Source organism: Lepidochelys kempii, chromosome 2, assembly GCF_965140265.1.
Source record: "Lepidochelys kempii isolate rLepKem1 chromosome 2, rLepKem1.hap2, whole genome shotgun sequence".
Taxonomy (NCBI): Eukaryota; Metazoa; Chordata; order Testudines; family Cheloniidae; genus Lepidochelys; species Lepidochelys kempii.
In genome coordinates, this window is record NC_133257.1 from 122,522,429 (window position 1) to 122,549,316 (window position 26,888).

Here is a 26,888-nt window from a genome sequence, read left to right on the forward strand (position 1 = left end):
GTGGTGCTGCGCAGAGTCACCTGCACACCCCCTGCACCAAACAGGAGCTGCCCCAGGTAAGTGCTCTGCACCTCCTGCCTGCCCCAGCCCTGAGCCTCTTCCTGAACCCCCACCCTGAGTGCCATCCCACACCCTAACTCCCTCCCAGACCCTGCATCCTCACCCTGAGCACCCTCCCACACCTTAACTTGCTCCCAGACCCTGTACCCTACCCTGAGTGCCCACTGTATCACAAAGTGTTAAACCAAGATTTTCAAAAATAATAAAGCATATTCAATCACATTGCTCACACTAAATTGAGGTTTTTTGTACCAATAAATAAAAAAATTAAAATATTTCTTCTCTCATGGTTTTTTAATTTCTATTTTGTGTGTGTGTTTTATAATTTACAGAATATATTAGTACAGTAGCATATGTATATAATTTATACATAAATAAATATACATATATTGGGGGTGTGCGCTCAAAAAATTTACTGATAGGTGTGCACAATCAAAAAAGTTTGGAGACCACTGCTCTACAACATTGTGTTTTCGGGGGACAGAAAACCACAAGTGAGTTTTTTTTAACTTTAGCTCCAAACTTAAAACTTAAAAGTTTTTGCCTGGGAATACTGTTACATTTTCATGTCTACCTGTCAGTGGCCAATAAGGTTAGATGCCAAACTACCTTGCTTTTATATAGCACTTTATTAGCAGATCTCAAAATGCTTTGTAAAAGATAATCATTATCACATTTTACAGATGGCGTAATCAATCAAACCCAGGCCTTCCGAGTCTCAATCCAGTGCCTTAAGTACTTGGCCACATTACATAGCATTGACTAGGAACAAACAAACTAAGTTGTCCTCATTTAGTCAAAGTAGGCCCAGTTTGCAGAATTCATGGATACACAGCACTAATGGTCTAACTTAATGCACTTCAGTAAAGAAAGCTTTTCTGAACTAGTAGCAAAGCACTACTCACTTACGTAATCAACCCCTGGTAACCATTAGATCATTGTCTCTGGATATTCTCATGCTTGTGGGATGCACCAGATAGACCTTCCAGAAAGCAGTGCTGGTCAGGGCCACCCTTTTGTAGTGCCAAACATTCAGAATATAGTTATAAAAGGGCCACGTGGCCTTGACGGCCTTTCTGACTTCTGTACTACAGCTGCAGACACAAAAACCTCAGGACACCTATTTGGTATTTTTACTAAGTAATTAAACAGTTTTAGTATTAAATATATTTTAGTATCTGTTTTAGAATTTTCACAAGCATGCAGCTCCCCAGGTCTGGGTTAGACCCAAAAAGGCCAAGATTTTCAGGCATATTATTACTCTGGAGTGACATACACACACGTTTAGAAGAGGCCTAACTGATGCTCAGTATGTTGTGTCTTCACACCTCAGGCCTGGAAGTACAGGAAGCATTTGCACCATACCTTAATGAATGAGGCAGAGAGCATGTGTCTTAGAATAGGTAGATATCAGTTTAAAAGAACTAGTGGGGAGAGAAATCTCACTAACACTAGTAATTTAAAAACATTTTTTATATCCCTAAGCTGTGTTAACTTCATATTAAAAAGATGTACTTTTAAAAGCTAGCTGTTATTTGCTTACTTTGAAGGTGTACTCCAAATGTTTGTCCGCCCTTTTTCTTGATACTCCTTTCAGTGTTATCTTCTCAATGTGAACAGCTGAAAGAAAGAACAGCAATTTGTACTAGGTACAGATCTAGTTTGAAAATTTATTCATCTGTTATGACAGCATCACCATGTTAGAGAATCATGCACCCTCACTGCCAGTTACTCTTTTTCTGGGGAAATATGAGTAGAAACCCATGGCCCTTGTGCTCAAGGAAATAAGTTTCTCTGGTCTGAAAACCACTCTTCAAAACCAGATTCTTAGTACTGACTGCCACCATTGTGTGTATTTCTGTCCAGATGTACTACACAATATTACAGATATGGGCATGAAGCCTTACACAGCCAATAACAGACCCAGTAATTACTGTCAGTGAAGAGAAACCCTTAAAATAAACATGTGTTTATAGCAAAAGGTTTCAGTGCAGCCAACTGAAAACAGTCAACTCCTGTGCACTGCAGTCCCATTTTGCAGAAGTTAAGAAATAGGGCCCACTTCACAAAAGGCCAGAGTCTATAATTGAAAGTGACAAGTCAGGTAAAATGAAGAATACTGATAGAAGTATGACAGCATGACGAAGTCAGTGATCAGAAAAAAGGGGGGGGGGAGGGGTAAGAAAGGATGAGGAGACTACAGCAAGAGAGAAGTACTATATTCAGGTTGCAGGTTTTGAACTTGTTCATATGCAGAACGAATTACTGAAAAAGAGCTCAAGAGACTGAGACTAATAGTCCCAGCACCCAGATCATTCAGACAGATCCAGTAACAGGCCAGGGCAGTTTCACTGCACTGCATTGGAGAAGGTGGGCTACAGGCTCTATACACCCTCTGAACCCCGCACATAGTCTCCCATACATGGAAAAAAGGGAGCAACCCTTGCTGATACTTGTTAAGGAGATGTGGTGTTGTAATCTTCAAATATTACTTAAAACTTGAATTAGTGTTTTTCAGGATGCAACTTGTAAGAAAAATCCTATATGAAAGTTGTTATGAAATTGAAAGGCTCCTCTTATCTTGTTTCCTCTAAGGCCTGGTCTAGGCTACAATTAGGTCGATGTAAGGCAGTTTACATCAGCCTAATTATGTCAGCATACACACTACAGCCTCATCCCACCGATGTAAGTGTCCTACTACACCAACATTGCTAATGCCGGTGTAGTTAGGGCGACAGCATGTGTGTAGACACTGCGTTACCCAACAGCTGATGTAAGTGTCTTGTCAATTTCACATCTCTATGCTGGGAGGTGAGAAGCTCAGGCAGCAAGTGGGTTCCCAGCATGAAGCTGTGCAGAGCTGAGAGCTCTGGCTCTCAGGCTCCCACACTGCCCCTCTTCAGTTGGTGGAAGCTCTTCTAGTGAGGATGCACACCACTGACAAAAAAGGGAGGATAGTGGAGACATCAGCCACTGCAGTAATTACTGCCATGGCTGTAAGTTGACATAACATAAGTGATTTAGGGCTGTAGTGTGACATGCTCCAAGAATGTACCAAGATAAAGACTTCACTTCCTTACAACCATGGGCTGATCTTGACAGACCTCATCTGTTAAGTAAGGTCACAACATTAGCATTTGTATCAGCGACCCTGAAGAAGGAAAGACATGGATCTTTTGTACATCATGCAAAAGCAATCGTCTGCAGGAGATTCTCTCCTTATCATTCTGCTCACCCCCCCCCTTTTTTTTTTTTTAAAACTAGCAAGGTTGTTTTTTCAATCACTGAAAAATTAAGATTGAAATAGTTAAAATGTCAGGTAATTCAGAGATAAGGAATCTTAATTAACCTCCTTGCATATCTTGATTAGAACAGAGTTATTCATTCTTGCCAAATCACCTGCAATATCACCACCTTACACAACTTTTACAGCTTCTGCTCATACTTACATTTAAATTTAAAAGTTTCAGTAGGTTAGACATCCATTTGTAAATGCCAGTTCTAGACTGAAACAGCTAAATTAGTAACTGAATCTTGGATAAACTGAAACAAGCAGCCACACAAACATGAAATCCTATAATCCCACAACTCCTGAAATACTTAGTTTCCAAACCATAAACAGAGTATCCTTTATAGCTAGGAATTTTTAATGTCACTTCCCAGATTTTTTTTTTTTTAAATTGTGAGTAACTTGTTTTCAAAGTAATGAGAGGAAAAAAATGACCTACCCACCAATACATAGACATTTAAGTTACCCCAAAAATTAAACAAAAACCTTTGTTTCAGAAGTTAAGACTGCTACATCTGTCACTTTAACCTCAAGAATTTAAGGATAACTGAACAGTTAAACTTCCAAAATCTTCAACTGCCTATGTTAACAAATACATTGGTTTTTAATTATAAAGAAACATGCACTGCATAACACCTTGAGCCTGGGCCATGGGAGGTTCCATAAGCGGTATTGTTAAATGGGAAGTACCAGTTAACATTTGTGTATAAACATAAAAATTCTTGGTTCATACTTACAGTCATTTGATAATGATGTACATGTAGTTAAATCATAAACTTATGGTGAAATGTCGTAATAGGGAAAGTATGCTGACTAGTATTTGAGGCTGATCCTAACTATATGTGTGCACATTTATGATCATATTAATCTTGAAAATGAAACTTATTTTAGGCTATTTAAGACTTGTGTTATAAATATTAATATTTATTCCTCAAATATTATAATGCATTTATTATGTAGACAAAGATATGCAATCTCCTTTACTATTCATTTTCTTGGTTTTCAATGCTCTAGATTTTGTAAGTGCTCTAATTGATATTGTAGTTACCTCTCAGCAGCCTCTAAGTGTTTCTGAAATAAAGACTTAGTTTTGTGATTTCCTATGTTGCTTTTTTATTTATGTTTTTAAACAGACTTTTCTTCCAGAGTCAGTGTTTTTAAGAGCTTAAGTGAGTGGATGGATTGGTCGTCTGTTTAAATTAAGTAACACTGGCTAAGATAATAATGGCTCATACATAGCTCTGACTCATTCTGTTCACAATACATATTCATGCTGAATGTCAACTTGGTATGTATGCGTGCATACTACAGCTTATCGTCATTCTGAATGTTGTTTTAGCACTTAGCTACAATCAAATTATGTACCAGAACCAAGTCTGGAAGCTAAATCTCTTGTTTTGAGTTATACATATAGGAACACTTTTTTTTTTTTTTTTTTTTACAGCTGGCTTGAATACAGAATTTTGAAGTCATCTATATGAGAAGAACGGGGGTTTACTGGATAAGATATAGGATTGCCACAAGTTTCCAAGTAACTTTTTGCAAGTTACCTGAACTCTATTCAGCAATTCCACCTGGAAGATGCACTACATTGGCACAGAATTCATGTCATCTGCAGATTTCTTTGCTTCCCCACAGAAAAATGACTTCTGAGGGGAAGCAAAAGGGAAGCGCAAGAGTAGTCACTTGCTCTTCCCTGGCAGCCCAGAGCAGCTGGTGGAGACGTAAATCAACGTGGGGGGTGGGGAAGTGGGAGAGAGCTGGGCATTTGTGGGGAGACATCAATCAATGCTGGGGGTGGGACTGGGCAGGCATGCAACTCAGTGAACAATAGAGACTCTGTGCTTCTGGCTCACTATTGCAGCGTGCCTGGCATGGAGGGGCAGGGCTTTGGGGTGTTTGGAGGTAGGCGTGAGGCAGGCTCTTTCCTCTCAGGCAGAGTATAACATAGCAGGCTGCCTACTTAGTTGGTCCCACTGTTAGCGAATTGTTCTCATTTTTAGTGAGTTCCCCCCAGGAGCATAAACCATGTGTAAAAGTTTTAAGGCTCCTTTACATTGCCAGAGAGGTGTAAAGGAGCCTTATTGTAAAAGACAGTATGACCATATAAATGCTTATGGTGCTTCAGTGATTAGAACGGGTCTAATTTTTTGGACCTAAAAATTTTCCTATCAAAATGTGCTCTATGAACTGTCTACTACTAACCTTTCTGGAAATGGTCGGTAGCCAATATAAATTGTGAGTTTGATTCCCCAGGCCTCACTTGCTCTCCAGTTGCCTAGGATACAATACTGAGCATATGGCTGCATACATTTGTTGACTAAGAAACTAGAAATAAAGGGTCAAACCTAGCTACGTTACTATTAGACAAATGGGGTTTGGATATTTCCTCCAATGCCTCACAATCCCATTCTCCATCCATTGTATTGTAGTTTAAATAAATTACCAAAATAATTAAGACCAGAGTGATTACATTGTGTTGACAAATAAAATATGGAGAATTTTAAAATATTGTGCATAGAATGTTTAGTTTGTGTTACAGAATTACCCCCGAAGTATCTATATACATACTCCCTAAGCAAAGAGGGTGTTATTAATGAGGAATGTAACTGAGTGGCACTTGACTACAATCATTGAAAATTAGACAAACTATTACTCATTTTCTTCAGTATTTCACTACTACACTTTTAAAACTCCAAACTGAAGTGAAGCACTTCTAGACTGGTACATAGTAAAGAAAAGCAGAAGACTCGTTCTCATTTAAGTATTTTGTTAAGATAAAAACATTCCAAAAAACCCTCATGTAAGATCCACACCTGATTATAACATTGAGCAGGAGGAGAAAACCAAGAGAGGATACAGCAATGGAGAAAGAAACAGCAATGGGTAGGAGAATCGACATTAAGAGGAAAGATACCTGACTCTTAGTGCCAATGCAGTGAAGTGAAGCAATACTGGCAGTAGAATGACCGTACCCAACTGCGTGAGGAATCTGGGCGAAGTCAAACAGAAACAAGCATGATGTTTGTACACCACACACGGAGCCTAGAGTGCAAAACAGGAACTAGAACTACTGGTGCAGGAAATGACACCAAGTATCATAAGGATAAGAAACATGGTGGAATGGTCGTCAGGACTAGAGTACAAGTATTGAAGAGTATGTGCTGTTCAGGAAAGATAGATATAAAGGCAAAGGTGAAGGAGTAGCATTGTATATTAATGATGAGGTAGACCGTAAAAAAATTAGAAAATGATGAAATGGATAAGACAGTCTGTTTGGGTCAAAATCACTTTGGGGAAGAAAGCTACCAAAGCTTCCACAAGGATAGTACTTGGGTATGAAACAGACTCCTAGGATCCGATTTGTACATAGAGACCTCTAACATTTTTAATGAAATAAATAGTACTGAGAATTGTGTGATTATCGAAGATTAACTTCCCAGATATAGATCGGAGGGCCAGTGCTACTAATAATAGTAGGGCCCAGATTTTCCTGGATGTGATAGTTGACAGATTTTTTTCAAATAGTTTCTGAACCAACAACGGGGAAATACCATTTTAGATTGGTACTGGTGAGTAATGAAGACCTCACAGAAGAGCTGATTGTAGGGAACACCACCGGTTCAAGTGACCATGAGCTGATTCAGTTTAAATCAAATGGAAAGAAACAAAAATGATGAGCAACTAGGGTCCTTGAGTTAAAAAAGGAAAACTTAAAAGGAATTAGTTAGTGAAGTTGACTGGACTAAAGGCCAAGCAGTGTTGGACCTTGAAAAGGAAATTAAAAACAGTAAAAGGTTCTATAGCCATATATAAGAAGAAAACAATCAAAGAAGAAGTGGGACCACTAAGCACCGAGGATGAGGTAGAGATTAAAAATCTAGGAATGGCCCAACATCAAAACCAAATACTTTGCCTCAGTTTTTAATAAGGGTAATGAAGAGCTTAGGGATAGTGGCAGGGTGGCTACTGAACAAGGATATGGAAGTAGAAATTACCACATCTTAGGAGGAAGTCCAACTCAAACAACTTAATGGGACTGGGAGGGTGCGGGGAGGGGGGAAGAGAAGGCGCACAGATAATCTCCATCCAAGAATATTAAAGGAATTGGCACATGAAATTGCAAGACCAATAGGAAGGGTTTTTAATAAATCTGTAAACAGTGGGGGAGGGTGTCATACCCCATGACTAGAGAACTGTTAATATAGTTCCTATTTTTAAGAAGGCGGGGAGAGGGGAGTGATCCGGAATACTACAGAACTGTTAGTTTGACCTTAGTTATATGCAAGGTCTTGAAACAAATTTTAAAAGAGAAATTAAAAGGGCTGTCAAACTATTAAATTGCCATTAATCACAAGATAAAAATAGTCATGATTAATAGCAGATTTAATCGCACTGTTAAACAACAGAATACCATTTATTTAAATTTTTGGATGTTTTCTACATTTACAGATATATTTAAATTACAACAGAATACAAAGTAAACATAACTTCACTCCTACATAAAACAATGTAAAACTTCTTATTTACCTTGCAATGGCGGCTACAAAAGTGCCATGCGAATACCTGTTCTCACTTTCAGGTGACATTGTAAACAAGAAGCATCTCCCATAAATGTAAACAAACTTGTTTGTCTTAGCTGAACAAGTAGGAGACTGAGTGGACTTATAGGCTCTAAAAAGTTTTAGAGTTTTGTTTGAGTGCAGTTATGTAACCACAAACAAAAAAATATCTACATTTGTAAGTTATACAAAGCACTAGTGAGACCTGATCTGGAATACTCTGTGCAATTCTGGCCCCCCATGTTTAAGGAAAAATGAATTCAAACTGGAACAGATGCAGAAAAGGGCCACAAGGATGATCGAAAGAATGGGAAACCTACCTTACGAGAGAAGACTCAAAGAGCTTGACTTATTAGCCAAACTAAACAAAAACTATAAGGAGACAGGACTGCTCTCTAGAAATAGAGAGGGATAAATAGAGAGAGAGAGAGAGAGTGTGTTTAGATGAAGGTTTCTTACCATCAGAGGAGTGAAGTTCTGGAACAGGCTTCCAAGGGGAGCAGTGTGGGAAAAAAACTTAAGTGGCTTCAAGACTGAGCTTGATAAGTTTACAGAGGGGACGGTATGATGGGACCATCTACAATGACATGTATCTGATCTGCAACTTCTAGCAGCAGATATCCCCAACAGCCAGCGATGGGACACTAGACGATAAGGGTCTGAGTTACTACAGAGAATTATTTCCTAGGTGTCTCTCTGATGAGTCCTGCCCACAGGCTCAGCGTCTGATTGACTGCCATATTTGAGGTCGGGAAAGAATTTTTCCGATGTCAGATTGGCAGAAACCCTGGGGCTTTTCACCTTCCTCTGCAGCATGGGGCATGGATCACTCGTAGGTTTAAACTAGCATAACTGGTGGATTCTCTCATTGTAAGTCTTTAAATCATTATTTGAGGACTTTGGTAACTCAGCCAGAGATTATGGGTCTACTACAGGAGTGGGTGGGTGAGGTTACATGGCCTGCAACGTGTAGGAGGCAAGACTAGATTAGGCGTGGCCAAACTTACTGATCCTCTGAGCTGCATGCAATAATCTTTAGAAGTTCGAGAGCTGGGGTCACCTATTCAGGGCTTCTGCCTAGCAGCAGGGTATTGGGGCTTGGGGCTTCAGCCCCATGCGAGGTGCCTGCCAGTGCTCATAGCTTCAGAAAAAGAGTGGGGCTGAAGCCCTAGTAGGTTCCTCCCTGCAGGTGACCCCCACACCCCACTGGGCAAAAGCCCCTAGACCCACCACTCCACCACAGGGCAGAAGCCCCGAGCTCCACCCCAGTCTGGTAGGTGGAGAATGGCAGGGGGGGCCGGAGGGGTGAGGCATGAACCACAGTTTGGCCACCCCATACTAGATGATAGTGATGGTCCCTTCTGACCTTAAAGTCTATGAGTCTTAGGTAAGAAGAGTGAATCAAGCAAGCAACACTACAGTCACAACTTTACAATATCGACAGTTTAATTCACAAATGTTTTGCATCACTATAGCAACCAATACTGTGGATAAAGTCAGTTCCTGTTAAGTTTATATTCCTCCTCCCAATAAACCATCTCTGCTTCAGGGGTAAGCCTCTTTCTTGACCCACCTGCAATTAATCTCTATCCATTCTGATATAAGCAGTAGGAAACTAACTACAATTATACAATCCTGTCATTCTGCTCATACCAGATGGGAGAGTGCTGTGAAGGTGATCCAGAAGCAGCTGCATTTAGGGACCAGTCAATTCCTCATTTGAGTGAAGAGTAAGACATAGGAGTCCCATAACACCAGGTTAAATTTAACATGCAAAGAATAAATAAAATTCTGTTTAGAAGTTTTTTATACATACCTTCCCGCTGAGGTCTATGAGAGGCCATCGAAAGTCCATCATGAGGTGGTGTGGTGTGATCCAAACTATTCTCATTACTTGGCATGCAGTCATTATGGGAAAAGTCATTCTATATGGGGGGAGAAAAATAGAGGGGAAGTTCCTTCAATATATTCTCAAAACCCCACCACCACCTGAAATTATGCAGGCCAAATTTTGTCAATCTGAGAGTCTGCTGTTAACAGAAAAACACAACCAAATAAGCAAGCAATTTATTTTTTCCTACAGGTGCACAGTACATGCTATTGTCAAAGACTAAGATTTTAAGAAGTGACTAGTGACAGCATACCACAATTTTCTGGGTGCTTAACACAACACATTTTCAAAAGGACTTTTATTTAAATAAAGTGCTGTCCACCTAGCCTCTGAAAGTCTGATTCCTTTAAGATGTCTCAACTTGGGCACTCAAGATCACTAGCCTTTCTTAGAAAAGCTTGGAAAATGTAATAATTACTGTAAGTGATAGATTAGCATTAACCATAGCAGCATACTTAAGTAATTTGTTCACTTAATTCTGAACATGCTCTCATATACAATAAACCCCTCACGTACTACTTTGCTATGATTTTGCTACTAAAATATGTACACAGCTTAGTTGCCCCAGTCACCCTAAAACTAGGAGATAAAACACCTGTATGCCTCCAGTAACACAGTAACTAAGGCAAGTGAACTGAACAAAGGGACTATCAAATGTCAAGTATGGCATCTGGAAAGACTGGGCAGTGAGTTTGAGATTGGCCATTTCACTCAAGTTTGAGCATCTGTTGTAATGCACATCAGAAGTCAATATATACACGTTTTGTCTTTTCAATTTGTTCTTGGATAAAAGAAGCTTACTGGAATAGAAATACTTCAGAAAAGCTCTGGAAGGGTCATTCTCACATGAATATTTTTTTTTTATATAAAGGGTGGAGGGTGAGAAAACCTGGATTTGTGCTGGAAATGGCCCACCTGTTGATCACTTTAGATAAGCTATTACCAGCAGGACAGTGGGGTGGGAGGAGGTATTGTTTCATGATTTCTGTGTGTATATAAAGTCTGCTGCAGTTTCCACGGTAAACATCTGATGAAGTGAGCTGTAGCTCACGAAAGCTCATGCTCAAATAAATTGGTTAGTCTCTAAGGTGCCACAAGTACTCCTTTTCTTTTTGCGAATACAGACTAACACGGCTGTTCCTCTGAAACTTAACTGTACTAACATTGTTGTGCTCCCGGTAAAAGAAATATGTTGACCACTATCAGGGTAAGCTTTTTACAAAATCCTGAGATAGCTCTCTTATATTTTGAGATATTGGAATTGAGGTACCTGGGAATTCAACTCCAGACTACATTTTAAGGGAACCAAAGACGCATTGTGTTGAAGCCCAACATGCTGAACTGATTAATATTCAGAGTTGCACTCCAATTGCCATTCACACAGGAAAGTCAGAAGAGTGACTGATCAGCTGTAAGTACCTTTGAAATGCTGATTTACAGTTGTCAAAATAAAGACCTCCTAAGGTGTGTTACCACCACTTCAGATAAGCAGAGAGCAAAAGAGTCAAGTTCAAATATTGAGATTTCAATGTACTACAGGCCAGGGAAAATAGGTGTGCAGAATTGTATGAAATGCTTCCTTCAGCCTTCACTTTTGGTCAGAGGCAGACAATGAAATCTCCCACTACAAATGTTTGTATACATAATGCATATAAAACTAAGAGCAAGATGTTCACCCCCTGCCATGGCCTCTTTATGCATGCAGAAAAGACCACAGTGGTATAAAGGAGTATTAAAAACGCTAGATTCATCCAGAAGAGGATTTGCCCAAGACACAAAGTGGTCTGGTAAGGACCCATTCACACATTGTAACAGGAGGCATGTCAGGGATACAGCAAAAGCAAGGTTCCATGCAGTGCTACAGACAGGGACAAGCTGCTGTAACTTAGATAGGCCCCCCATGGTTGTCAGTAATGTCAAGGGCTGTTAAGCAGTCCAGAATCAGAACAGCACAAAGGTGGGTTAAAGCCACAAAAGGCATCCCTGATCCTGTCTTGCACAGAATCTAAGAGGCACAGAAACTCAGTGTTTATTTAAACCAATGCATCATTGTTGCATTTGGACTGTTTTGGGTGAGCTTCACTAGGCTCTGAGGAACCTCTGTTTTAAAACTTATGACATCCCTATTAATAGGAAAAAAACTGTCTTCTGAACATGAAAATGCTTTGCACAGATGCTTAAACATTCAGCTGCAATCCTTACCCCACTCCTCTGATAAACACCCATAATTTCAGCCTGCAGAGGTTTATAATAAATTGTGAACACAATAGGAGTATTTGAACTAATTGGCATTTTAACAGCTTTACTATTTGCAATTTTTCTACAATTAGAAATAAAAATATTTTGGATAGATAGAGGCATTTTGAAACAGACCTCTTCCCTACTCCAGTAAAACGGAGGTGGTTTGCCAAATATGCCATGACATTATTGGATACAACGGACAGCCATACATAACACCAGATCTAACTTTTGATGGAGGTCAAGCTACTTCAACTAAAAGCAGAAAGAGGTAATGTGCTAGAATTTGAATTCCTGGTCTCACACTATTCTATCAGATCAAAGAACTGTTAGTTTCCAGATACTAAACTATGATGTTTTTGTTCACTTTACGGAAGCCCACAAAAGCAAGTTATACTATGGATAGAGCCCTACCAAATTCACAGTCATTTTGATCAATTTCACAGCCAGAGGGTTTTTAAATTAGTCAATTTCACATTTTGAGCCCTTTATATCTGAAATTTCAGTGTTGTAACCATGGGGGTCCCAACCCAAAAGGTACCTGGAAGTTGGTCTGATCTCCTCCCACCCAACCCCCCTGCTGCCATGTCCTGTCCCTCCCCACCACAGCAGGGACTCACAGCTAAGAGCTTCCTGGCTGGGGCTCTCCCAGGAGCAGGGGGAATATCCGACTCACCTCCACAAGTCTCCTCCAGCTGCAGGAATCTCCGAGGCTAGAGCTTCCTGCAGCAGACGGGAGGCAGGCACTCCAAGGTGGGTCTGATCTCCCCCTGAAAGCTAGAGCAGCTGTGCAGAGGAAGGACAAGTCCTCTCCCTCCCCATCCCAGACTTACAGCTAGGAGCCCCCTCACTGGAACGCTCCCAGCAGCAATGAGGAAATCAGATTTCATGGGGAAGAGCTTATTTCACAGTCCTTCACAGCTGTGAAATTGGTAGGGCCAGAACTATGGATGAAGTTGAGCAAGCTATTTGAACTGACAATTTTTAGCATGCATTTTGGCAGAAGTGAAAATGCCTTCTTGCTGTCATCCAACTAAAGACCTGGACCCAACTTTCAGAAGATCAATGCAGCTGCCAGAAAATTACTAACTAGGTCCTGTTTAAGCTATAGCCAAATGCTTTGCCAGATACAAAAAGTAGATACAAAAGTTAGCTTGACCGCATGCAGCAGAATGACTCTATATTAACGTTTTGGAAGAGCTGCCTAATTTGTTGTTTCCTATAATAAAATAGTCTGTTACTTTAAAACCATGAGCTTGAGTGAAAAAAGCTATAGCACCATTCATTTTAGAAAGCTGGGACTTTCTGCATTTAATAGCATTTTCTAAAATTGACCTAAAAAACCCAGCAGAGCAGGAACTGGCTTTCTGCTTACATGTCAGACCCAAGATATTCACATACTACAATTTGTGACAAAATATACTACAACATATTCCCTTAATACAGTCTATCATGAGGCATACTTAAGACCTTAATCTGACAGTTAGCTCTCTTCCTCTTAAAGTACAGCTATTTGAAGAATTAGCTTGTATTGTTTTGATTTTTTAATGCTTTAACATCTCTTTAATAGAAAAGAAATGTGGAGCTAGAAGCTTGTCTAAAAAACAATTTCTCAATTCACCTCAGCATAGGAGAGAGCATGGGATTTAAGGATTGGGGAAAGGGAACAGGAGATATTGAACTCATAGGTGGTCACCACCACAGCTCTTACCAGAGACCTGAGCTTGTAAAGGATAAGCGGATAGCATAAAGGACTTAAGACCCTGTATACGACTAGGGGCACACTGTAGGAAAACCAGACCCCGAAAGGAGAGGAGATACTCATGTCAGGGTAGAGGTACTGTCCAACTATGCCCTCATTGAAAACACCTGGTCTCTGTCTGAGCCAGTACGAAGGAAACTGAGGCCATGTCTACACTTACCAGGAATCAACGCTGCTGTGATCGATGCAGCAGGGATCGATTTAGCAGGTATAGCAAAGACACGCTAAATCGACCACAAAGTGTGCTCTCTGGTCGATTCCAGTACTCCACTGGATCAAGAAGATTAAGGAGAGTCAACGGGAGAGCATCTCTTGTCAATGCAGTGCTATGCAGACACCGCAGTAAGTCGACCTAAGCTATGTTGATTCCAGCTACATTATTCACGTAGCTGGAATAGCATAACTAAGGTCGACATACTGCAGTAGTGTAGACAAGGCCTTAGTATATCCGACAATGGTTTAATTATGGGAACTCCATAGCTGCAAGGGTCTGAGATATAGCCAATCTAATACTGCTCTGTGAAACCTTTTCTGCTGTCCATCAGCAGAGCCCCACACTGTCTACAAGAACTTTTTTAAAACACAAGTATCGTATTAGCTTACTAGTGTTTTGGAAGTAATAGAAGTTTTGTGGAGGGGAAAGGTTATATTGTTCTCATTAGTCTATCTACACTAGTCACTTACCCAGCCTCTTTGTATTCCATTTTTTACCCCTTGTTGAAACAGACCAACTCATGCCAGACTACTCACCTTCTTTACTGTCTACTGTTTTTTTTAAAATCACCATACCCTCAAAACTACTATAGTTAAAGCGATTTACTAAGATGTACAGTTTCCCCATGGGTACCACATTCAGTTTAGTACTAACCTACCCTCTACAGACACCATTAGCGCCTTCTTAGAGCCTGAGGACTATTATCCAGAAATGGTGCTCTTTTCCAGAGGCACATGAGTCAGGGTCATGGTGAAGGAGCCATGGTGTTTTGCACTCCAGTATGTAAGAAGCTATACCAGGAAAAAAACAAAAACAAAAAAACTAGTTTGCCTGAAATGTAAAGTCAGTAGACTACACAAAAACCATGTAAAAAAAGAGAGTGTCAATACACACTGACCTTTCTATTCTTCCAATTTAAACCAGTTTCAGAAAGATATACAAGTGATAAGTACCTATGTAGATGCGTCTGGCAGTACACATCAACTGTACATGTAGTGTAGTGGCAACTGGCTTGTTTATTTTTTTACTTGCTCAAAACAAAAACTCCCTTAGATTCTAAGGGAATTAAGCACCAGTATCTTGCTTTCTTATAAATCACTGAAGATTAGCCACGGAAACGGTGTTGTGTTTTGCTGTAACTTGTTAAGCAAAATAATCTGTAAATAGAAGCCATTCATTTATTTGTTTACAAATTGGCTTACAGGAATTTTCTGAAAGTGGTTCCTTAAGCCAGCTAATCATAGCACCTCTCAGAGTACCAGGATTTTCAAGAACTTCTATTTAACTAAACAATCTTAGCTCTAGTACTGTCATTAATCAATCCTCATTAAATATTTGGGAACCTAGACTAAACCCTGCTTACCATATATGCTAGTTAGAATTATTTCAGATCACGTCAAGGTGCTGAAATGGTCATTTTAGGTCCTGAAAAAACATTGTCTGAAGAGGAATAGGTCAATATTTGCTAAAATTAATTTGATTAATTTTAATGGCCAATTCACAGCAAAGATTAGTTGAAAGTTCCATTAAATAAACCCTATGTTTTGTTACTCAATTTGATGTATGATAGCGATAGCAATAGATGTTTTTGTAGAATGGTATGTAAAGTATGGAGTTTGTGGTCTATATTGTAAAAATAGATGAAGATGTTTTTGGATAGATTATGAGCATTAATACACATTCAGAGTTGAGATTCCACACAACACTAACTGAATTTTTGACAAGCTTTTTTTATTGCAATAAAACATTCAAACAAGCCATTATTTGCAGCTTCTTAAATGAATGTTTTATTCAGCTACTAAAAATTACCTGATACACATTCATTTTTGACTGTGTGAATTACAGCACCTTGAAAACACAACCAACCTGTTGTATTAAATGCTGTACACATAAAATACAGTCCTTGCCCCAAAGAGCTTATAGTCTAAACAGGCAAGAAAAAGGAAGTATTATTGCCCTTTTGCAGATAGGGAACCATGGCAGAGATTAAATGCCCCATGTCACAGTCTGTCGCAGAGCCTGGCCTGAACTCAGATGTCTCAAGTCCCTCTCCCATGCTTCAACCATAAATCCAGCCTGTGTGTTTATTTATCCTCAAGTTTGTTCAACAGCCTCAATACCCTGTGAATCCAGGGAGAAGCAGTTTCAACTGCTCCAACTCTCTGGATCTCCAAAGCAGCACATCACGAAAGAGAATGATTAAAGGACTAGCTGCCCTGTATCTCTTTGCTCATGGAGACACACCGTACCTACCTCTTCATAAAACTATTGCTCAAGGTTGTCAATAGGCGGACCACAGGCCAAATCCCAGCCACCAGATGCTTTTGGAAAGGACCTTGAAATCTTTGTATTTACTTTTTTTCTCTCCTTTTTTTCCCCCCTTTTGCTCTAGAGTCTGGATGTTGACTATACCTTGACAAAGAAATTTGGATCTTTACAAAAAAAATAATTGACTATCCCTGCTATAGCTACAGGCACGAACTGCAAAAAATCAAAATCAGAGCAAATTCAGCTTGACTGGTTCATTTCCAGACTTTCAAGTCCACAGACTAGGCCTGTGGAATTCAAATGCCATAAGGCTGACAATATTAAGCTTGAATCCTCAGACGACAAACGCATTGCAATGTAATACGAATGCAATTCCAAAAATAACCCCCATGCCTACTACCTTTATAAGAAGCTGCTGTCAACAAGAACAAGTTTTCAGACAGTTTTTAAATTACAATATGCCAACAAAATGAAAACCTCAACTTTGTAAGGTTTCAGTTGGAAGTAGACCAAAATGCAAGAGAGTTAAACAGGTTTTCTGAGGAGTTGGGAGAAAAAGGGATCAAAGTTGAATTTAATAAAATCCGATTATAATCTTAACTATGAAATTACTACTGTAAACTTGTATGTTTATGCTTGCAGTGTTACAGGTTAGCCGACATTACATGCATTTATATTTAGCGAACCACTCTGCCTTTTAATGAAACTTGCATATAAATTCTTTTGTCAATGTTCTGCAGGTTTAATTTTTTCTTTAAAAAAAAAGAGAGATGGGAAGAGAAACTAAAGAAGTTAGATTAAGTAAAATTGTATGCCCGCATCATCAAAGTACCAGGCTAAATGACCAATTATAGAAAAAATATACTGTTATGACAGGCAGCTGCCAATCCATAACTCATTTCAGAACAAGAGAGCAGCTTTTCCAGACTACTTGTTTACTGGTGCAAACAAATAAATGAAGTCAATCAATAGGTGTAAACCCACTGTAGTGCTACCTTGAAGTTTTCTACCATGACCAATGGTGGTAATATTTTCAAGATGTTTTTCTAGAGTAATCAGGAGTCTGTAAATGCTTTGTTTTATTGCATTATAAGGGAAAAGACTATTCAGTGGTTAGGGCACTAGTTTAGAACCAAGATCGCCCCAAGTCCAATTACCTGCTCCTGCAGCAACTGTGTGTGGGACTTTGAACAAGTCACTTAGCCTCTGTGCCTCATTTTCTCAGCTGTAAAATGGGGATAAACACTTCCCTGTCTCACAAAGCTGTTGTGAGAATAAATACACTGAAGACTGAAGCACTTTGAGATCACTGACAAAAAGCACTAGAAATTTTTTTTTATTAGAAGTGTTTTTGACTGAAGTGCCTTCACTTCTTATACTAATTTATTCAAAACCTGAAATGTCAAGTGTAAGAAAGAACGTTGATGAGCTAGTCTCATCTCAAGCTGTAAATGGTAGTCAAGAAACGTGAGGACTGATCTATCCATCTTGTTCTTAAAAGCTGGTTGGCACAGTACATATATGTGATAAGTTCTCACTACCATTTGTCCTATTTGCCAGTAAAACTGATTTTATTACAAGATTAACATATAGGAGGTTTTAATAATTTTATTTTTGGCTTCTAATAAGAAGACGACAGGCTTACAGGGATAATGATGAATATATTTTCTAAATATACCAATTTTTTTAAAACTCTGCTCACCTACTCAGCTATCTATGGCAGTGATTTCTATGGGCTAATTTTGCAGTGCAAAGTTATCCCTTGCTTTCTTCATTGGCAAATGTAAAAAGTGAGGTATAAAGTAAAAGAACCTTCACAGAAAAGAACAGAATGAGCAAAGTACTTTCATTGTACTGCATGTTAAAGGTACCTCTCAAAGCAAGATCCTCAGTAATACTGATGTTTGACAAGGATATATACTTTTAGATTTTGACATGTGATGCTGACAATGTGTTTATAGTAACAAAACTAACTGTTTGAATGTCTACAGTGATTACATAATTGTCTGATCACCCATAATTTCCTGCAATTGTGAAAATATAAAATGATAATCAAAAAATGCTTTCAAGTGTTGATATTACCCCTCAAAACGACAGAAAGATAAAAATTTAATTCTGCCAACCCTAAATACAAGGTTTCATTTCAAAACCTGTTATTAGGACAGCAAAATTTGATTCTTTTTTGAACAGTGGAGGTTTCTACTCTAGTCCTTGGGGGCTGTCCGTGGGTTGTCCCTGTCTGTATTTCTATGCTTAGATACCAGTGAGCATGAGCCAGGTTAGGAGAGGCTGCAGCCTGCTATCCTGACAGGGCTCTGCACACACGGAGGTGGCCGAGGGAGACAACTCAGGGCGGGCGGGACAAGGCGCTTGGGAGACAAAGGGAACAGACCCCGTTGCACTTGCTGTACACAGCCCGGCAGCTGGATCGGGCGGGATCAGCGCTTTAGACGCGGGCCCTGCTGCAGGGCTGTGTCCCTCTACGCCAGCGGGGCGCGACGGTGACACGCGGGACTCAGGGGAGAGGCCGGCGACAAAGGAGCGCAGAGCTGAGGGCGGCTGAGGAAAATCTCTGCCCGCCCCTCGCCCCACCGGCTCCAGTCTCTGACGCAGTCCTTGGAGGGGGCGGGGCAGGTCATCGTCTTTACGCTCGCGAACTCCCCTTACATCTTGTCCCCGCCTCGCGATTTATCGTCGCTCTCCTCACTCCGAAAAACCGACCTGCACGCGCGGACACTGCGCCCTCCTATTGGCTGGTCGCGTGCCCCAATCCCAACGGCCGGCGCCCTCTGCTGCAGGGTTTTCACCGCTCCCTCCCACATCCCAGCAGCGCGCAAACTGCAAGCGCGCGAGACGCCGGGGCCCGTCAGAATTAACCAGACCCGTCACATTCGTTATGTAATGAATGGAGACTCCGCCCCCAGGGCAGGCCCGAAGTCACGTGACAGGGAGGGTCGGTTCCGCAGCCGCCATTTTGAATCGGGGCGGGAAGGCACAATGACCGATTTACTCTCTCTGCCCCCCCACCAAGGCGACAGGGCAGTGCGAGTCTCCTCCACAGAAACACGGGGGCAAAAGGGTGTCCCCTCCACGCACAGGAGAAGGAAGCACTTCCCCCATGTCACCTCCCTCCCCGCATCTAAAAGGTCCTTCCCCTCCCCCAGAGGCAGGGCCTCTAGGGCAGCCGGGTGGTGAAGATCGGGCTCCTCCCAGCACGTCTCCTCAGACAGCAGCGATCCTGTCCCTTGGCAGGTCCTCCCACTGTGTGGCAACTGAAGCGTCTACACTTCTCCACTCTGGTACTACTAGGCCTTCCCGCCCCCCAGAGACGTCTACCCCGGTAGTCCTAGGGAAAAGTAGTTTTGGACGGGTCATGGTTGTAGCTTTCCACCACTAGGATAAAGGATCAGAGGTAAAACACCTGCCACTGGGGCTCCCACGTGTAACTGACAAGCTGAATGACTGCAGCAGTGGAACTAACTGGCAGGAACTAACACTCTAGAAACTCCCTGCACAAACTACTGGAAACACTACCTCCAGGAGCTTATAAAACCAAGCATGCACATGTTCCCTTACATTTTCACTAATTAGCACCTCTCCTACTAGAAGAGGTGAAGTGAGCTGCAGCTCACAAAAGCTTATGCTCAAATAAATTGGTTAGTCTCTAAGGTGCCACAAGTACTCCTTTTCTTTTTGCCAATACAGACTAACACAGCTGCTACTCTGAAACCAGACAAACCTATGACTCCCTTGTGAGATAGGAAGGGTATTTACCTCCCATTTGTAAATTGGGACCTACAGGTCAAGTTACTCGCTCAAGGCCACACAGCAAATCAATGGCAGACCCATGTCTCCAACCACACTGCCTTCCCTGGTTTAACTGCAAGCTATTTGATTGGGAACCGACAGCATTTTTAGGCAAGGACCATCCACCCACTTTTCCCAGCCAGGCAATCCCAGGAAGTGCTCTGTGGTATATGATTATAATAAAAACTGGGGGGAAAGGTGATGCAGAACTTCAATTCTGTGTAGGCTAAAGAAAGTGACCCGTAGGGTGAGCCAAGCGGATTTGGCTATCAGTGCATTCTACATAGCACGGTTTATGTGAATAGACTATGCAAACAAAGTGGGGGCTTTTTAACTACAGCTTTTAAGCTACACTATTATACAGAATAGCTTCTATGGGTACACTCCACAACAGGACTTGAACATTACAATGCTGAGCATCACAGCATCTAAGGCCCAAGAAAATCATGTGAACACAGCGATCCACAAAGCCAAGTTAAGTACCCAGGTCCCTATACAATGAATTCTCCCTCTCTCTGGCCCAAAGGATCTAATATGGATAAAAACTTTAATATTAAACAGAGCACACGAGTCAAGTGACTACACCTGTGATTAGGGCATCCACCTCGGAGATGGGAGACCCAGGGCCAAGTCCCTATGCTCCAATCAATCTCATTCTTGGAGCAGTTCCACAGTGGATAAACAGAAGGAAGACTGAGGGAGCCCCACAACTATCCCAAAGCTCAGTGGTTAGAGCACTCAGACACAGGAGATCCCTGTTCAAATACTCTCACCCCCTACAACAGAGGGAGAAATTGAATCTGGGTCTCCCACATCTCAGCTGAGTGTCTAACCACTGAACTAAGAGTTATAAAGGTGGGCATCACCAATATCACCTTCTCCGGTGGCCACATTTTGCATGAGATCCAATCTGCTAGGCAGCCTCAAGCATGCCTACTGGATCAAGTCCCACAAACTGCTCAGGCCAGCAAACACCCCTATCTTCCCCAGGTTTGTGAATCACTCTGGGGCACAGGCTGGGAGACAGGCACCTGGACATTCAGAGGGCGGGAACAGCATGCATGCCCAGTGGCAGAAACACAAGCACCTACATGGTTTGCCAGGAGTTTTGTGGATGTGGAGCCGATACTGGAACTTGGGCACCCTAGTCCACGGTTTAGGTGCCTAGGCACTGTTGTGGACCTGGGCCATTGTCAATAAGAATCCTAACAATGCTCTGGTTAAGCCTCTAGTGCTATCTGTGGCACTTCACCTAGTCATAACTGTTTACTATCTTCTAATTTCTATTGGGAAAAGTAGGTCTACTTACCAGCATTTCACACCCAACAGAAAGAGTTGTCAGCTAACTTACCATAACCCTCTCCCCCCACATAGTGAATCCTGGCAAGTCTTTGTTATAGCTAGACTTGATGCAAATGAATTGGCCAAAATAAGACAAATCTCATCTTCCCTACTTTATTTTACAGCTCACGTGAATTCATTATTAAGATGTCAGCATCAGAACATCCACTCTCCGCTGCTGACCTGCCAACTGAATAATTTAAAGCCACAGTTGAGTGTTTACTTAAGATGTATGAAATCTTAAAAATTGATGCCCATCTGGTTCTTAAATATCCTAAGACACACTGCATAAGAGTTGGCCTTGGTGTCCTGCTTATTCTTTTATTCAGCATGCCATGAAAGTTTTTTGCCTGACTGCTGCCTTCTTATCCCATCCCACAGGTGGCTGCATATCGATGGTGTTGTAGGTAGTCATGAAACACTAATATTTCGTTACTCCTACAGAGAAAAACCTAACATAAGATCATTTCTATACATGGAACATGTTGCAAAGATAAACTACCCACACCCTTTGTTCCTCTTAAGCAAGGAGCCATCTGGAGACTAAAAGCTGTAGACCCATAAAAAGATGGTACTGTCAAATCAATAAGGGGAAATTGTTACAAAAGTTTTAAAAAGCATTCAAGAACACAGAGCATAAATTAAGGCTACCTAGTGAAATTCTGAGTTTGACAGCTGATTCTTATGGAAAGAGGACTTGTGCCATTAAGTGAAAGTCTTTTATTACCATGCATAACCATCAATGCAGCAACAAGTGTCCCATCTAGGACATTAAGCTGTCCACTTTGAACACAAATTCTAGTTTTGACATTTTCATTTGCTCACATAGTAAAACGACCACTATCCACTCATAATGTAACTTACAGAATGTTGCTGTTTGGAGGCCAGTCTTAGGCTTGGTCTATAATTTAGGTTGACATAATTAACTCAGTCAGGAGTGTGAAAAAACCACAACCCCGATTGACATAGCCATGCTAACATAACCCCTAGGGTAGATGCAGCTATGTCATGGCAAAACTACTTCTGTCAATGTACACAATTTTCTTTGGGAAGATGGTGTTCCTACACTGACAGAAAAAACTCCTTCCATGGGCATAAGATGCATCTACACTACGGTGTTGTCCCAGCATAGCTATACCTGCATAGTCTCCAACATAGACATGGCTTTATACCCCGATCCCTGTAAATTCAAGTGTCCGAGTCCGACACAGAACCCACTGTCCCACTAAAAAGCCACATCTCTTGCCAACATTCACACTGGCATTTGGACAATCAGTTTCTACAACATACTGGACATATCACTAGAGCCTATCTGCAATCTCTTCTAGCAGTAACCTTTTCAAAAGGGGGCCAGAGGTTTAGATGTTATTAGCCACAGTTTAAGTGGATCATAAGTATAATTTATGGTGGTGACTTATACTCCAGGGGTGTATAAAGAGCCCACTGGACTGCACCAGTGCTGTTTTGCACCCTGTTAGTATAGGCTGCAGTCAGCACTGAACACAACTACCAGGGAGAATCCCCTTTCCTCCCAGAACCACCTTCGGGCATTATTATGTCACAAGGGGAAATTCCTACAGCAGCAGCCTCCCACATAGCAGCATGGGGGTTAGGATGGGAGAAGAAGCAACTTTACTATCTGGGATGATGGCAAAAGGGAGAGGAGAGCCCAAGACAGCACATGGGAAGGGGGGATAGGACGCTGCCTGGAAACTGGGGTGGGAGTTTTGGTACCTGAGCTGCAGGGCCGAAGGCAGCATCCTCCTCCTGGTCCCCACAGAGGGCCCTCCGCAGCCGCTCCAGATGCTCCCTCAGGGTGACCCGCTGGTGGAAGGAAAAGGCGGGGTGCAGAGAAGCCATAGTGAACAGCAACAGTAGCTCCTCCTGCGCCCCGAAGCCCAGGCTCTCAACAGGGAGGGCCTGGCCGTTTTCTCCAGGCCCTTCCATGTCTTCCTCGGGCCCATCCTCCTCCCGCACCCGAGCCCCGCAGCTCTTCAGGACAGAGCCCACCTGGGGCAGCAGGCAGTGGAGGCGGCCGGCGGCCTCTCGGTTCTCGGAGCCCAGCAGCGCCAGGTAGACGATGAGCTTGGAGCGCACGGCCGGGTCTCGGAAGTCTCCGAGCTGCCCGGGGTCGCTGAGCCCGTTGGCCTTGGCCTCGGCGTCGCGCAGGCAGTGGTAGTCCTTGCGGGCCAGGTCCTCCAGGCAGGAGCCCAGGAAGCGCAGCTCCAGCGGGTTGCACAAGTCCAGCAGCCCCACCATGAACTCCAGCCGCTGCGCCGAGCCCAGCACTAGGCCGAACCACTCGTACACCGTCTCCTTGTCCGTGCGGGCGGCCGCCACGCCCGCGGCAGGAGCCGGCGGCGGCCCAGGGCCCGGGCCCAAGCCAGGCAGCTGGTTGGGGCGCTCCCGCCCGCACCCCGCCGACGCCCCGCCTCGGGGAGGCGGCCGGGGCACCTGCTGCAGCTGGAGGTGACAGTCCCGGTTACCCGGCTCCTTCAGCCCCATCCCCGCCGCCTCCTCCGCCCGGTGGCTCGTCTGTTTCAGCGGCAGCTTCATCTTCAGCATCCTCAGCCCGGAGGGGCCTCGAGCATCCGAGAGGCCCCGGCGGCGGCGGGCGGGGCTCAGCGGCGGGCGCGCCCGGGGGAGCCGCGCATGCTGCTGCCCTGGCCGCGCGGCGCGGGAGGGGGGAGGGTTCCGCCCCCGCCGGCGGCTCCGGGGCGGATCGTGTCGGTTCCCAGCGCGCCCCCGCCTCAGTGCGTGCGCGGCGCGAGGCCCGGACGCTCTTTTCTCCGCCACTCGCCGGCGCGGACTGAACGCGGCCTGGAGGCTGGAGGGGCGGGGAGAAGCTCGGAACGCCCCGTATTAGCCTATCAGCGGGCAGCTTGGTGGCCCTGCCGCTTACGTCAGTCCGTTCCTTTCTACGACCTCCCGCGCCCGGCTTCCGCTGGGTCCTAAACAGGCCCCGTGTTTAGGGTGAAAGAGGGCGGGGAAGGGTCTCGCTGCAGCCCGCTGGTGGGGCGGGCGGGTCACACGGCTGCTCCAGCCCTGTCCCTGCTGCGCGCTGGGGTGTGTTACAGAACAGAGCATGAAACCCCAGCCGTAGCCAGGAAGCCTGTTTTTGGCATGCAATAACCCCAGGCTGCCTGGGGAGAGGAGCCTCAGCTGTGTGCCTCTGGGGGACAACGCTCCTGGCCTCAATTCCGGGCTCTGTACCTGATTTTTTGAGTGCACGCTGAACCGCTCTGCTTCATGCCAGCCCTCTGTAAATGGGGCTAATAACAATCAACCATCGTATTTCAGCATCGCTGCTGTTCCCTTCCACCGTGGTTCAATATGCTTTGGGCCATAGGAGTGTGAGGACGGCTCTCTAGGGGAGGGGGCACACCTGAGTGGGGGAGACCTACCTTCAAATCCCTTCTCAGGAGGCAGAGGCTGAAACTGAACTGGCCTCTCCTACCCCTCCCCCGGGCTAAGGACTATAAAGGAGTCCTCAAGCCCTGCCTTTCTCCCCCAACAGTTTAGGCACCTAGGCCCAGATCCCCTGGTATTTAAGCATATTGATTTCAAAGGGAGTTAGGAGCTGAAATACTGTTGAGGATCTGGGCCTTAACTCCTAGAAAGGGGTCATGGCTGAGAATCCCAAGCAGAGATAGGCTCCCTAAGAGGGGTGGGGGATTTAGGTCACATCCTTCTTCTCAGCATTTCCTATTGACTAGCTTATGCGACTCCTCACTCAGCTTGCTGCCTTGCTTTTGTGGATCCCATTTTTAAATGCTCAGCTCTCCCTAAGCATTGTTTAGAAAGCTGAAGCACCTGACTCAGGGATACGGTTTCCATTGCATGGCAAGCTACCCAAAAGTTAGGCACTGCCACTCTGAGTGTTGTAACACATTAGTCCCTCTGTGAATCTAACCGTTATTGCATCAGGTACTCCTACTGGTAGAAGCACCAGGAAACAGACAGGGAGATGATGCATTGGTACAGCTAATATCCTGGTCCGCACCTGCATTTAATTACTCACACTGCAGACTGAGCAGCACAGCTTGAAAGCAGTGGAGGAGAGTAGCTTTTAGGAAGCTGGTTACACTACTGTTTGATCTTCGGCATCCCTTGTAAACCATTTCATTTTTAAATAAAAGTTGAGTATTTGTTAAGGAAATCCAAAGAGGTTTTGCTTTGTGATTCTTCATTACACACCTGCTGCTCAGAGGCGTTAGTTAATTGAAGCATAATCATTTGTTTTAAAACCCTATGATATCTTTGTCTGAAAGACTCTGTAGAAGTGCAAAGTATTAGTATAATGCCCAATACGAAACATGACTACACATGACATTATTCCTGATTAGCTATCCCTGATTAACTCTATGTGTGGTAGCTCTTATTACAGAAAAAGATTCTTGGGCCCACCTGGAGTTTCACATTGACTTTAGTGGGGCTCTGCCCCGGCACAGGAGTTCATCTGCATGGAGTAGTTTAAAGGATTGGGGTATGAACATCTATCCATTCAGAGAACAGAACATTGCTAGGTTCAGAAGCACAGTTGTTTATATCCTTTATAAAATGTGTCATAGCTAATGTAATTCAATCTATTACTTATTAAAAATGCCTAATCCTTTTTAAAAAATCTTACTGAGCTCTTGGCCTTAATGTCATGTGGGGACAAGTTCTAATGGCAAATTATTTTATATTTTATACTACAGTATAAAATCATGGTAAAAAACCTGAAGAATATGCTTTAAATAAACAAGGAAAATCAGACTAAAATAAAAGCCATTATATTGTTCCCATCTGTTATTGCCAAATATTATAATTCAGTGTTTTTATGTAAGATCAGGCAGTACTTTGTGTTGTCTAAAACAGTGGTTCTCAACCTTTTTTTGGCTCTGTACCTATTTGTAAATATTTATGGCCTGTCACGACCCAGTAAATACTCTGGCGGTGGAGGCCCTGGGGCAGAGCCATAACTAGACATTTTAGCACCTGGGATGAGCAAGCATTATTTGCACCCCCTACCAGAGGCAACAAATGGGGAGGCATGGGGTTGGGGGGTCACGTGCCTCCCCACTCCGATTTTTTGATTGTGACCCACCCAACCCAGACAGGATGGGTGGCCTGTTGAGATGAGTCAGGGGTGGAGATGATGTTCCATCCCTGCTGCCCTGCTGGCCCTGCCCTGGGGTGCTTTCAGTCAGATCCTGCCCTGTGGTTAGGGTTGGGTCCTGCCTGGCACTCACCCCCCAGGGGCAGTTCCTGTGCTGTGGGGCTGGCTGAGCTTTGCTTTCCACTCTGGGCATTGCAACCTCCAGGGTTATAGTGCTACTCAGGTTTGGCCCCGCACTCCTGACTAGACCAAATTTGTGTGGGTGAAGTTGTGACCTGGCTCATGGAGTTGCAGTGCCACTCACTCAAATTTGGTCTACCCAGACTCTTGTCATCATGACAGCTGAGCCAAACCT

The 26,888-nt window shown here is 43.2% G+C and overlaps 1 protein-coding gene across 2 annotated transcripts in view; it reads right to left on the reverse strand.

Annotated features, from left to right (window-relative positions):
* The window catches only part of ZCCHC2 (zinc finger CCHC-type containing 2), a 73,392-nt gene extending 49,148 nt beyond the window's left edge, over positions 1–24,244 (reverse strand). For both annotated transcript variants that reach the window (XM_073332222.1, XM_073332221.1), the window contains exons 1-3: positions 23,167–24,244; positions 9,728–9,836; positions 1,604–1,680 (exon numbers count right to left, since the gene is read on the reverse strand). In XM_073332222.1, the coding sequence (XP_073188323.1) occupies positions 1,604–1,680; positions 9,728–9,836; positions 23,167–23,997 (1,017 nt within the window). In that variant the 5' untranslated portion in view covers positions 23,998–24,244. The remainder of the gene's footprint in view (positions 1–1,603; positions 1,681–9,727; positions 9,837–23,166) is intronic.
* Between the last annotated feature and the right edge of the window lie 2,644 nt (positions 24,245–26,888).